Source organism: Patagioenas fasciata, chromosome 2 (genome assembly GCF_037038585.1).
Source record: "Patagioenas fasciata isolate bPatFas1 chromosome 2, bPatFas1.hap1, whole genome shotgun sequence".
In the NCBI taxonomy this organism is placed as follows: domain Eukaryota; kingdom Metazoa; phylum Chordata; class Aves; order Columbiformes; family Columbidae; genus Patagioenas; species Patagioenas fasciata.
This window is the reverse complement of record NC_092521.1, coordinates 39,369,208-39,383,831: the sequence shown is the minus strand read 5'-3', so window position 1 is coordinate 39,383,831 and position 14,624 is coordinate 39,369,208. Positions and strand designations below refer to the sequence as shown.

At 36.8% G+C, this 14,624-nt stretch overlaps 1 protein-coding gene across 5 annotated transcripts in view; it reads right to left on the bottom strand.

Moving 5' to 3' along the window:
- Positions 1-14,624, bottom strand: part of ASPH (aspartate beta-hydroxylase) — a 110,473-nt gene that overhangs the window by 42,721 nt on the left and 53,128 nt on the right. For all 5 annotated transcript variants that reach the window (XM_065831451.2, XM_065831450.2, XM_065831452.2 and 2 more), the window contains one exon: positions 8,261-8,302. In XM_065831451.2, the coding sequence (XP_065687523.1) occupies positions 8,261-8,302 (42 nt within the window). The remainder of the gene's footprint in view (positions 1-8,260; positions 8,303-14,624) is intronic.

The window sequence follows — 14,624 nt, the reverse complement described above, 5'->3', positions numbered from 1 at the left end:
ACCTTTTCCCCTAAACTCCCTTGCCCCAAATCCCTGTTACTGACCATCTACTGCTGCTCCGCATCTTAGCTGCTTATTTCAGAAAATGATTTAGGGCTGTAAGGAGTCAGGAGAGCGACTCAAGGAAAGATGAAAGCAAGCAACAAACCCCCTCTGCTGTCACAGAATTACGTGTGCCCCATACCAAATGGTGCTAACAGAGCATTAAGTATCACTTTCTGTGAAACACTTCACCTCTTTTTACATGTGATACAGTGCTGTGTTAATTACCTGCAAATTATCACAGCCTGAACAAGAGGCAATATAACTCCTTGCTCAGCAGCAATACCTGACGGCACAGCTTTTTGCTCTGTAGCTAAAAGTCCATTCATTTAGTCATCAATTGAGAATGTCACCCGTGCAGTGACAACTTAAAATTAAGGCAACTAAATTTAGGTTTTTCTATGTAGACACTTAAACTTTGCTGTAATCCTTAGAAATCTAATCACTACAGTCAATGAAGCCTAAAAAGCAAGTTCAGCATGAAGTGAACACCTCCTAGGTGGTCAGCTGAAGGCTTCACTGACCGCATGCGTGACCACTGTATATAATGCAGCTTGGACACCACACCAGCACATGCAGCCACATGCACATGTCTTATCTGGAACAGAGACCCATCCAGGCTCTTCTCCTCACTTGTTTACATTACTCTTAGATGATAACTCTTACTCCCGCAGGCTGTTCGAACCATCAGAACAGTCCATTCCTTCCTTTCAGGACCTGATCTCACAGAAAGTTTCAGAGCTGTGAAGGAACAGCATCAGAGGAAATCATGCTCAGGTCTAAAGGTCTAGTGCAGAATATGCCACCTGATCTGAGACAAGTGGAGATAACAGCAGCAAAAAGGGACTGGCCAGGGAACAGACAAGGAAATTTAGTGGCCAAACTCAAATGTTTCTTCACTGATTATTAGCCACCATGTACAGGGTGGTGAACTAATGTTTTGTAGCTGTTAATACTACATGCTCTTGCAGACAAAAAACCATAAACTAAGTTTGCAATAAAAGCTTTTTCTTTTTTTTTCATTTAAACACTGGAAAGAATTGAAGAAATCGGTGCAAAGTACACCCTGCAAGGCTACCGAACCTCTTCCTTGAAGCCTTCCCAAGTCAGTTTACAGAAAGGCATTTACAAAATGAGTTTTCCCAAGGCAAGATTTGATCTCGGTACAACTTCAGAAAAGCTATAAGTGACTGAAAACAGTGCCTTGTGTTAAAAAGTAATCTCAATTACTGGTACTATTTTTAGCTTTTTCTATAAAAAACAAAAGCCTGATAAAACTAATAAAAATTACTTCTGAAAATCTTCATCTGAAGCAGATCTATCTTCTTCTAAGTAACTGTCCAGACAAACAGCATCATGCAAATAATTTTGCAACTTCTGTGTTGATTTTTTTCACAGAATTATAATACAAGTAGAATTTCTTGATACTTTAGCACTTCTAATGCAAAAAGCTGCCTAAAGAAATAATAATCAAGGAATTAAACTTTTATAGAATTTCTAGACTAATGTCTTCAAATGATGAAACGTCTGTATGGTCCTCTATAACTGAGCAGAACACAAGGCTTGAAATTTGTGTAAAGGGCCATATAAGCCAATTATGTTAATGTGGTAAGTGTATCCAAATCGATTACATGAAATAACAAACAAAAAAACATATTAGAAAAAAGTTCTGACTAATGTATGGCAAAAAAACCCCACTACATCTGACCGTAAGTCCAAAGCAACAGAGAACAAATTGGTGGAAATATTATCTCAGAAATGATTAGTAATAATACTTCTGAAATGAAGTAAATGAATTTTCTCTAGCCTCCACAGAAGAAGAAGAAAAACAAACAAAAAAGTCAGCTCTCCATTTTACATTTTAATCTGAAATACAAACCAATCAGCCATGCTAAGGAAAACCTCATTCTCCCACAAGAGCAAACACTGCTGACCTGACTGATTAAACATCAGCCTGATACCTCAGAACAGGTACTACTTCCTTAGCCAGAAGTGTACAAAAATATTGAATACTATTATAATTATCTTTCATGATTAATACGGGGTTTTTTAAATCCTAAAGATATACCATGCGCTTGGCATTTTAACAGATAGCAGATTACTTTTAAGTGGGTCTCTGATATTGTCTACAGCAGGTATGTCAAACTCATTTTCACTGGGGGCCACATCAGCTTCCCGGTTGCCTTCAATGGGCCAGATGTAATTTTGGGGCTTGATAAATGTAATTACTCCTTCATTTATCCAGTCCTAAAATTACATCCGTCTCTTTTGAAGGCAACCAGGAGGCTGACGTGGCCCCCAGTGAAAATGAGTTTGACACCCCTGGTCTACACTGTAAAGGTTTCTATTAGTTGTGTTCTGAAAAGATCATTTAAAGTATGAGGTACCTTCAGCACAACACACAGCATTAATTGTTCTGTCCTTGCTAACATACTCTGATCTCTGATCAGGGGACACATGTAGTTTTGTTCTTGAGCAAAGTAAGTGGCAGATAATACCATGCTTATTAAAAATCCCAGAACAATTAGTGTTAGTCTCTAAAAAACAGGAGGCACTTTCATACACTCAACACAAATTGTGTCTCAATCCTGTGCCCTGTAAAAAGTTCGGAGTAGACCATTCTACAACTCTGTGATTTCATTCTGACATGATAGATGTGAGGAAGAAGGACACCACAAACAGTGAGCTTTTTGGCTTATGTGCAACTGTGGCCAGGAAGAAACCTCAACTGGGACTAGCTCAGGAAGTTTTTCACCCGTTCTTGCCACTCTTTTCTCCTCTTCCCCCATCTTTTGCTCTCAGTATTAACTATTCCCTTTCCTAGGCCCTCTGCTCCCTCTCTTACGTCCAGAGCCTGGGAGTAGTGTTGGAGTGGGAGGGCAGGCCTACCCGCAGCACTGGAGCTGGCACCTTGGACCTCTCCTGTGCACTGACAGTGATGACTGACCTCCTGCTTGGTCTGACTGGGAGGCCTGGGAGGAAGGGTGCCTTCCACATAGGCTAAACTGTCTTGCTTTAATGTTTGGAAACTAATGCTGTAGGATTCATAGTCAATGGAGAGGGGCAGTAGCCTCCTCTGTGACTACGAGAGTCACAGACACCTGGAAAAGGTTCTTCACCCAGAGGGTGGTGGAGCACTGGAACAGGCTCCCCATGGAGGTGTCACGACCTCAAGCCTGACAGTGTTCAAGAAGAGACAGTTCACATGATTCTCTATCTTGCATCTACTGCTACTGGCACGCAAAACAGAAAGCAGTGAGGACTCTGTCTTTTAGTTAATTGCTTCCTAAGGCATAAGGATGCAAGATAAACGATGGTCTTCACAGCTGCCTTGAGAACACATGGTCCCGCGTTTTTGAACTGAAAACTACACCGGAACAATCCAGCTGCACTGACTTTGTGTTGTGCTTTCTGCCAGCAGAGAAATTTTATTTAAGTTTTAAATAAAAGCTATAACTATGTAACTGTAGAGCTTATACTTATATAATGACGTCTCCTTATTTGTCTTCCTTGTTGACAAAAATAGACAAGTGGGTGGTGCCACCTCTAAATCTAATCGGAAATAAAAACCTCCTCATGTGATGCAGTCTCACAATTACTCCTCCTCCCACTTCTCCATCTTAAACTGTCAAGATCTACGAAACAATTTCCAGGGAGCCATAGGCTTTGTCTTCTAAACACCCTTCTAAGCCCTGCTGTGATACAAATTCAGCAATAATGTCCTTGGCAACTTGTGGATGGGGGCCTTGAAAGACAGTAATAAGTAGATACCAATGATCAAAGTCTCTAGAAGTTTTCCAATGAATTTTGTGACCTTCTGTTTTACTAATTCCCCCTGTCCCCTCCCTCACTGCAGCCCTCCCAGCTCCATTTTCCAAGTTCCAGTTATGGTCTGAAAAACATCCCTATACATTAGCAGACCAACTGCTTTTACTTGGAATTCAAAATTTGCTCAAATAATTCTCCTTCCTCCTCATACTAGCCCCATATCATTACCCAAATTAGTTTTTGAAATTGTGCTGCCTCTCAGTGGGCACCTCAATGGGAATTTGATGATGATGAAAACCTCCTGTCATTGTCCTGTTGCTTGGGAAGCTCATTAGGTGAGATACAGATAGCGTAAGTGATCCACTTGTTTTATGAGCTTCTATAAATGATAACTTAGAAGGTTTAAAAACAAGTACCTGCATCTAGACAATTTAAAGCCAGTAGCACTACAATAATTAAAAGATCTTTCCAAACTGTACTGGTAGAACTGACAAAACCTCTATAATAAACTTATCTGAGGAAGCAATCAGATAATCAAAAACTGAGGCATTTTAGGGACTAATAAAGCTGTGGAATCTAATGACTATAATAAATCTTTAGCTGCAGTAATTCCTGAACAATTTCCCTTGCAGTAAAAAAGTATTCTACAGGGTCTTCTATCTGAAATTACTATTGGCTGGTTAGATGCCGATCATAAGAAACAATTGCAGAAAGATAATTTTATTTTTGTCATGTTATTTCCATCATTCACCTCTTCCTCTCATCATGAACACTTTTGGCTTCATTCAAAGGCTAGAACCAAGCAACGCTTCAACAAGACCAAAAATAAATGTCTTCATTGACTTTCTGTACAAAAATACACACTGATATTCTAACATTTCACTCTGCATGGTGTTATGCAGCAGTTTTAGACTTTGAGAACTACACTTCTATGAAGCACGACATTCGTCATTCTGCCCACAGCTCATATTTGATGCAGGCAACAATTAAATATAGAAGTAAATCAATAAGTAGTATTTATATCATTACAAGTTGAGCTTGCAATGGTGGAACTCAGGCCACCCAACCTGAGGTGAGCTAAGCGTGGAAGCTCTTTCTACAGCCAGTGGAACTCTGGTCAAGGTTCTCAATGGAATTTAGGTGACACCTCATCTACAGCAAAAAACTACATTTAGCTTCCATAGGTTATACAGGTTAGATCTCTACTAGTGCCACAGTGGAATCCTGCATATCTTGCTCAACAGCAAATACCAAGAGTAAACTGAGGCGAATGTTGACCCTGGTATCAGAGTGACACTTGCAGGGCCACTAGTGGAATGAGATTGCCCTAAGCCTGGCTTATGAATGTCTCTGTCCCTGATGCAACAGAACTGAGTGCTTGAACCAAATGGCATTCATTTTCACTTTCATGTTTTACCAGTTTTGAAAAGTAAAAAAATATTATCGTAATTATCTATGCTGATGTTCACTGTATGTAAGCAAAATGTTCATTACAGCAAATTAGTTGTTCCAGTTTTTATATCCATTCTTCACCAATATAAATGATTATTCAATATGTGCTAATATAAGCCAAAGTAGAAAAATGAAGCTCCTTACTTAAATTTTGTTAGCCTATGTGATCAAAAACAAGTAAAACCACCTCATACAGAAAGACATCTTATGGATGTGGTGTGTATAACCTGGACTGTACTAATTGTGAAAAATGTTGAAGAATTATTTCTCAGGTGTCACCTGAAACATCCATCCTATTTAAATTACTTAAGTATAAAGTCTGATCACTTTCTTATACAGAAGACAAAAAAATCCTTCTCAATTAAATACAACAAAGAAAACTTGAATTAACAGTACATTCCAAACTAGTTTAGTTTAGTTTTTGTTTCTTTAGAGAGTTTCTGTTAATACAGAAGAGGTTTTGGTGAAACTTTTAATAAACTTAACTAAATATTACTAAAAACTGAAATTTACAGAATTTGAGACATTTTGCTAACAAAGTACTATGAAGACTGCAGCAGTGAAAAATGTTTATGTTGTAAGATCCACTTGAAACTGTGAACAGTTTCTGCACAGAGGCCTTTTGGAGCTTTTACGTCCAAATGTCTAAAAAACAGAGACTTGTACATACGCCTCTGTGCACTGCTGGAATCATAAGCAATCCCTAAATCCAAGGCAAACACGGCTTTTCAAACTCCCAGCTCCTTAGATTTCTGAGTTTTCCACATACACCAGACAGTCCTAGTACGGTATTTTTAAAAATGCACTGCGCATCAATTTATTGCTGCATCTTATCAGGGTAATTTAAAACAACCCAATTCAATAGTACTATAAGTCACTTTCTATGACTTCAATATCTATAGCTGGACACTTCTATTGAAAGTGAAAACTTGAACAGTTCCAATGATGAAAACAAACAGTTCAACAAAATGCAACTTGTATGAAAACCACACAAGCAGTTTAGCTATAAACAAGTTTCACAAAAAAATGCAGGGTTTTTTTTCCCATATAGGATGCAAAACATTATCAATTTAACCTGGAAGACAAAACCCACCCTTTTTCCAGTTTATAGAAGTCCTGTAATCTGCAATGGCAGGACACAGCAGAAGCATTTGTTTGACTGCTCAGTGATTAAAAAGGAATAAAAAACGCACAGCACTTTGGGTGCAAAAGGAAATTGGCTCCACCTTGTCATACTTTCAAGTCCTAAAGTTGTCTTAACAGTTCTGGTAAATAAAGTTGCACAAGAGTAAATCTGTACATTTTTGTTTTCTTAAACAAGCTAGTGTTTTAACCTATGAATGCTTTTTACCCATACTGGATGTTCAAACAGGTCACTAAATAGTAGATTTCTTCTACTATCAAGTATGTAAGCCCAGTACAATAAGGTATTTCCTGCCAAATCTATCCTTTTTATAAATAGCAATATGGATATAATTGCCTTGCTTTCCAAGGAAACTAGCCAACAATATATTTACTTTTTTAAATATAATGCTTACATTTGACATATTTAATGCTCAAATAAAATATTTTAAATGTTTGCGAGTCATAGAAACTTACTTATATTTAAAATACAAATATAAAAAAATAAACCTTATCAAAATATCATAAAATTAGCATTGCTAAGTACTCAAACAGAAAATAATAGCCACATAGAAAAATGGGAACAAAGAACGAAAAAGGAGCAGAAGTCGCCAGCAGAGTCACTGAAACCCTTTTCCTCCATCTGGAAGTTGTGATGGAGCTACCTCGGGCAGGCACTATTCTGCAGGTGATACCCAAGGGAGAACAATGCAGGCCCAGGCGTGGAGGGTTTTGTGTACTGACCACTGGAGGGATGTGTCTGGGACAGGTACAAACCAGGATCTCAGTGAAGGAGGCTGGGCAACCTTCATCCAGTGACAGGGAATGCACGGGGCCAGCACCAGTGTCAGCCCAGGGAGGAGAGATTCACTGTGCTCTTTACAAAACCTCCCTTCTCCACCAAACCTGCCTCTCTGTGTTCCTGTTAGAGAGGGTCCAGAGGAGGCCATAAAAATGATCAGAGGGCTGGAACACCTCTCCTGTGAGGAAAGACTGAGACAATTCGGGTTGTTCAGCCTGAAGAAGAGAAGGCTGTGGGGAGACCTTGTTGTGGCCTTTTTGTACTTAAAAAGGGCCTATACGAAAGATGGGAACACATATTTTAGCAGGGCCTGTTGTGATAGGACAAAGGCAAATGGTTTTAAACTAAAACAGGGGAGACTCAGGCTACAAATGAGGAAGAATTTTTTTACGATGAGGGTGGTGAAACACTGTCCCAGGTTGCCCAGAGAGGTGGTAGAGGCCCCATCCCTGAAGACATTCAAGGCCAGACTGGACAGGGCTCTGAGCAACCTGATCTAGTTGAAGATGTCCCTGCTCATTGCAGAGGGGTTGGTCTAGATGACCTTTGAAGGTCCCTTTTGACCCAAACTATGCTATTATTCTACCCAAACTAAGTCAGACAGAACTCCTTACTGGGTAAACACTGTAGCTGACACAGACTGATTTTAGTGACACCTTCTCCCCAAGCTCACCGCAGCAGGCCATGCCCAGCCCCTCTATTGGGGCAGTGCTGAACCCAGCTTTTGGGGCTGGGCAGGCCAGGGTGCTTCTTGACCACAGACACTGGAGGAGTCCGGTGAAGCCATGACCTCCAGAGTCCTGCACTCGGAGTACGACACCGAGCATTCTGCTCCTGAGACAGCAGAAGTTTTTAACAGCAATCTGTGACCGCAAAAGAGGGGAATATAGTTACCAGCTTTGGGAACGCCTGTGTGTTTACTTACAAAAGCAGATGCAGCTTATTCAATTCTAGTTTATCTATATAGGATGTGCAGGAGCTAAAATTCGATACTATTTAATCCAATTTAAATCAGTTCTCCCAGAAAGCAGACTTTTGAACTTCAGAAGAACAGAATGTTACTTTCAGACTTACCTTTTTCTGCTTTGTCTTGTTCAATTTCTTTTTCGCTTTTCCCTAGAATATTAAAAATATCATTTCAATGAAAGAAACTTGTTAAAAATATATTATTAGAAAGAGATACAATAAAATTACAGCTTATACTCAAAACACAATTGGGCCAACAGGACTTTTTCATTTCATTTTTAGAGGAACTGTAGATTGCTGTCTGAACTGTAGTTACATAAAAGGTTCTCTCTGCACTTGCTTCTAATATTACATAATTGATTCTGCCACAAAATATTTAATAAGCTTTCCCCTTTAGATATTTGGTAGGTTTTAGTGATCTACTTATGATGCAAGCTATTTTGCAAGAAAGACAAATGTTCACTAATTAAAAACTCTTGGGAACACTAGCTTAACATCCATAGTTGATTAAAGTGTAAAAAAACCTGAAAATCAGTTGGGATTTGTCTCATTTTCAGAAGCGACTGGAGCACTTGGAAGCTTTTGTCTTACTTTAACTTTTTAAATAATTTAACCTAGCTGTTTGGTAAATATCTAAAATGTACAGGTAAATGTTAAAGGAGCACAAAACTGCCTGTAGCAAAATTCAGATGACACACTGTACCAAAATAATGTGTATCATGAAGGTGGTAAATACAGAAACAGGCTCGTCTTCTCCCCTTTTTCTCCTCTCTAAACACTTTTTGATCCTGCCCTACTCTATATTTAAAGCATCTTGCCTTACAATTCTAAATCGTATCTGTTTCCAATTTCATCTCAATAAGCTTCCAATATTTCCTCCCAATAAAATTAATAGAGAATACTTAAGAGGTCAGTTGGCTTTTTAGTTACAGTTATTTTCCTCTCTAACATAAGCTCTTTAACTTTGATGTATTCTTTTATATATATATAGATACAGAGAAATTAAATAAAATCTTATATATCTATACAAGTCAGAGACATCTCGTCAGAACACTCAGTGTTCACAATTTTTTAAACTGACTGCTCAGAAGCATTATATTGTCAATAAAATAAACCATGCAACAATACTGAAAAACATTTATTATTTCATGGAGAAACTGGGTTAAGCACACACATGAAACCAAACTATCTCACATTCTAATTTCACCCTTTACTACAAGCTGACTACTGCTATTATTCTACTGAAAGTGCAGGCAGTACAACTCAATTTTTTCTATTTAACACAAGACAGAACAAGTATTTACTTGATTATTGATATGGTAAATTAAATAAATACGGTCACGTTTAAAGTACTTCATCTCTTCATTTACATCATAAAATCCAGATTGTAAATTAAACTGAAAGAAATAACAAAAAAAATCTATAGAGAATCAGTTATGTACTACTGCATAACTTGGAGAAGGAGTATTATTACCATAACTGTATATTATTGAAAGCATTGTTCAGTATGTGCTAAAATACTGGCCTTTTTATTTTTTTGTGCCTACCACACAACAAACAAAATGTTTATGTCTATCTGTATGTCACCAGAAATTCTGTATTTTTAAAAAAGCAACAATGCAGCTCCAGATGAGACACAGTTATATACTCATATTACTTATATTTTTACCAGCTCAAAGCACAAGAAGAGTTCATTGCAGAACAATAAACCATGGCACAGCATGCTACCAAGCCACCCATTTTCCCTATATCTTTTCCTTCATCAGCAACACTGATATCCTCACCTGACCTCTTCTCCCTAATCCCCTCAGGTCACTCTGCGACCTTTTTCCACCCATCTTGGACACCCATGTCATTTCCACAACTTCTTTTCCATCACAGGAAGAACAAGGTACAAGCTCATGACTCTAAAGCCTGCTCCTGTCTCCCTCTTCTTGTCTGGGCTTCACAGTCCTTTATGGCTCATGCAACATACAACCTACAGTTTCCTATAGCTATTTATGTACTAGGATCAACTCTCCAAGTTCTCTCTCAGACATTTTTCAACCTGTATTCTGCTAAATTAGCTGCCAGTGATTTCACCGAGGCCCCTCTTTAGATACTCCAGCTTCTCCTTCTAGGCTGCCACTTTTGAAGTTCATCACAACTTGATCATGTTAGCTCCAAAGACCTTGTTCCTCTCAGCTCTCACCATAATCAACTCAGAATTCACTTCAGCATCATATTCAGCACATATCACTTCATTCCCTCCACACTGATCTCCACCTTTTTTCAGTGCAAATAGTTGTAATTATGCTATTTGTGAAAAGATTTAAAAGCATGCTGTCTCAAAGACAGGGATATGATAGTAAATCTTGAAACTACTTTATCATCACCTTACACCAATCATAGCTCAAACGAAAACATTTTCTTAGCTCTTCAAATTACTCAGTTCCTTTACTCAGTTTCTCTGTTTCCAGCAAAACAAATCTAGATCAAAATCACAGACAAAACTGTTTTAACCAATCTCTACAGGCTAGGACTGATATCGCTGTGTAACGTGCACCAGGTATTCTCAAGAAGGTTTCTACTACGAATAATACTTATTTTTCATATTACAATCTGTCTAAATATTTGTGAGTTCTTGCGACAATGACCCGAGTCACAACTAAAATGTCATTCATACCTTGTAGATCTTACATCAGTCCCAAACAATAATATAAATGTACAATACAATTTGTTATTTCTGTAATTTTCGAAACACGTAAAATTACAAAATGACGTTCAGTAAAAACATGACTATTTCCAGTGTCTTTCCAATACCAAATCTTATCCATTTTCTTTATTTCTTAGAAAGAACAGTTCATGATCATGATATCTTTTCAATGACTGAGCACGTGAAAAAGTAACTTAAAATGGTACTAAATTTTCAATACTGAAATAAACCTTTAGTATTCTACTCTTTTTGCTTTATTGGTATTTCTTCCCGTGATTTCCAGAAACGCAACTGAATAGAAGATTTCATAGATTCACTAAGATAAAGCAAGAAAAAATGTAGCAATGTAAAACCAGAAAGAAATATGTAATCTTTTGAATTTTTCTTAAACTATGTTTATTTATTCAGCAGTATTTCATCATAAAAATATGGAGGTGTTTAAAAACAGAAAAAGTCAAAGAAGATTTCTGTTTTCAAACAGAGAACTGCACAGACAAAACACCCTTGCTAGACTTCTTATTTAAACTATGGACCATAACCTAGAATATTTCTCTACAAAAGGTAGATATTGTACTTCCTTCACACATTTGCCTTTGTTAAAAGAGTGATATCTCAACTGTTTTAAATTACAAATCAAAATTACGCATCATGGGCAAAATTCAGGACAAATTGGTTGCAGAATAGCAAATACTGCAAAAGAAGATGCATAATATAACTATGGAAGACACAAATTGTAGAGTAATGCCTATTTCCTTCACATAATGCCACCCAGGACTAAAAATTACTTCCATTTGCTATATTTCTAGCTCTTTGTAAATAATGCTTTCAAATATATTTTAGACATTCAAAATTATTACTCTGAAAAATAACAATATTAATTAGTGGCTGAGGGAAATAGTTATTCCCATATTTAATATCTACCACGTTTTGGGAAAAATAATGACACTAGAAAGACAAAGTTATTCTTCTGTGTTTTATTGCAGTCAAACATTAAAACAGATTAAATATACATTTTTTTTTTAATAGTCCTCTTGACCTTGCTCAGCTTGGCATATTTTTGTAAACATGAAGCACGTCAAATCACATAACCAGTTACAAAACACTTAAAATTTGATCACAGCATAATATACTCTCACAGTCCCATAATTCTACAAATAGGCAGCCACTGTTATATAAAAAGTCCTCCATTCACCATTCTAAATTTATTCCTAAGCCTCCTCACAAAATATGGCTTTTTAAAAATTATTGCTCTGGAATTCACAATCACAGGTAATTTTCCTAGAATACCCCATCCCAAAGCACATCACAGTCTAAGAGAATTATTGCTTTCCTGAAAAGTCTAAAGAAATCACTTTGGGACATCTATTTTGTTGATCAGATGTAACACTCACTGATGTGAAGTCTTACTGAAAACCCAAACAAAAAAAGGCAAGTACTTATGATGCCCCTTTCACTATAAACATAAGCAACTAGAAACCTGACTTCAAAAGAGTGTCACAGACATTTTAGATCTCCCTGTCAATCAAAAGGCAACCACTGTTAGGGTTACCAAATTGATTTTTCTTCTTAAAAATGTATCTTGTTTTATTTCTTCTAAGCTCCCATACCAGGCTTGGCAATTTCCTAAAATTACAGCAATTATTCCTGAGCCAAGAAGGAACACATGCAAAACGGCAAAGAATAAATTCCGTATTCTTAATTGTGGAACAGCAGCACAGAACAGGTAAAAAGTACACCTGTTATATTAAAATTCTAAATCATTCAAAGTCTAAATTCAGACGTACCATTTAAAAGAGTATTTATGATTGAAGGTCTTACATTTTGATAGGGTATTTTTCCTAAGGCTGAATTACCGAAGTGTTTAAAAAAATTTGCAAGTCACACATTTATGTAAATTTGACTTTTAAAATAATTCACTGAATATAAAGCTTACTAAATCCAGCTATGAGATTATTACAATGGTAGGTAAACGAGAAGAATTTTACTCAACTCGATTCCAGCAACTCAGTTTTGTTGCAATCTACACTAACTCCTTGCCAGGCTATTATGTACTTTCTAGAATTTTTTGCTTTAAAACCCAAATGTGCATAAATAAAAAGTTCTAATTCACACATAAAGGGTTTCTGAACAAAAGTGATTTAGTAATCTGCCCTTTTACTAGTATGAATTAAACACATACATTTTGTATCTTTGTTAGACTATTTTAAAAATCACCTGAAATTCATGTCGTGTAACTGTTGACATAACATCAGTGCAAAGACATGTAAGTCAAACTTCACAGCAGAGTGTGCGCCTGATTAGTGTTTTCAATAAAACGCAGTTAGGCTGTATGCTATATCCGCAGTTATAAAACATTTAGAAATCCATAATATTATATGTCTTGTTTGACCAAACTGCTCTGTACATACTGTATGAATCCACAACAAAAGATATATATTAAAATCTGAAAAAATGTACTTGCTGCTACATTATAAATAGAATATTAACAATTGCTTGAACAGCACATATGAAATGCAGCTCGAAGTTGCAACTCTGCCACAAACACAGAAGAAAAATAATGAATTCACTAAACTTGACCAAAAAAAAAAAAAATCAGACAGGAATGTAAATTAAACATCCAAGTGTTAAAAAAGCTTACTAAAATGACAGTTGGCTACAACCCAGTTACAATATCTTAGTGTTCGCTCCCCAAACCCTGAACTGCTTGGTAATTACAGAATAAGATTTATTACAACCATCTGCTCCCCTTTTGTAGCGTATGGTTAGGGCTGGTCCTCCTGATGTAGGGACTTTCCTTTTGAAGCTTTAAGTATCTGAAAAAATAAGGGGAAATCTATATTAAAGGACCAACCAAAACACAACTTACTCTAAAACAAAACAAAAAATCTTAAATGCTAAAAAATGCAACTTTGTTTCAGACTACTTAATTTTGCAAAGCTAGCAGTTCTAGGAGCTATCATAATGAATATACACAAAGTTGCTGTATAAGGTGGGGAATGTCAACTTTTAAATATTTATCTAAGCAGTAACTTTTTTCTCAGCGTATGGCACTTCATTTTCTTTGTAAAGGAATTCTAGGCCATGTCACAAATACATTAAATCTTTTTTTTTTTAGTCAAGGGCACATACAATTGGAAAATAGGAGTCAGGGAATGAGGAAGGGTCTAAGTTGGAAAGTGGAAACTTCTCTACACATAAGGGATTTCAGCAGTTGGTAAGATAAATGCAGGGTTATCAAAATGTCAAGGATACAAGATTAAAACGGGAGGTGGGGGCAACAACCCTTAAATATTTTAAATCTGAACATTACAAGAGGAATCAAAATTCAAATACAGAGAGTAAAGGCATCCAAAAAAACTCTAATATATCTCCCTTAAAATAGGTCTCCAACAAGTACTACTCAATCACATTCACTGCAATTTACATGCCACTGTAAAACAGGATTAGCCAAAAAACCTAAATTACTAATATTTCAAGCTGGCCTATCATGCCACTCAAGTGCACTAGTTTACAAAAACTGAGACTATAATTAATGGAAATAATTTACTGCTGGAAAGTAATATTGGTATAATTTTACAAGTAAACTTAAAAAATGGAAAACAGTACATACAGCTACCTAAAGATGCAGTTGTCTAGTAATTTCTCTGTGTGTGATACCCCCTGAAGTCAGCAAACTTTTGATTTGCACTCCAACACATTCAGATCCCACACCTGACCTCTTTGCTGGCAACATCTGAATGTTCCTCACAGTTAAATTCATCCTCTCAACTATCTCCT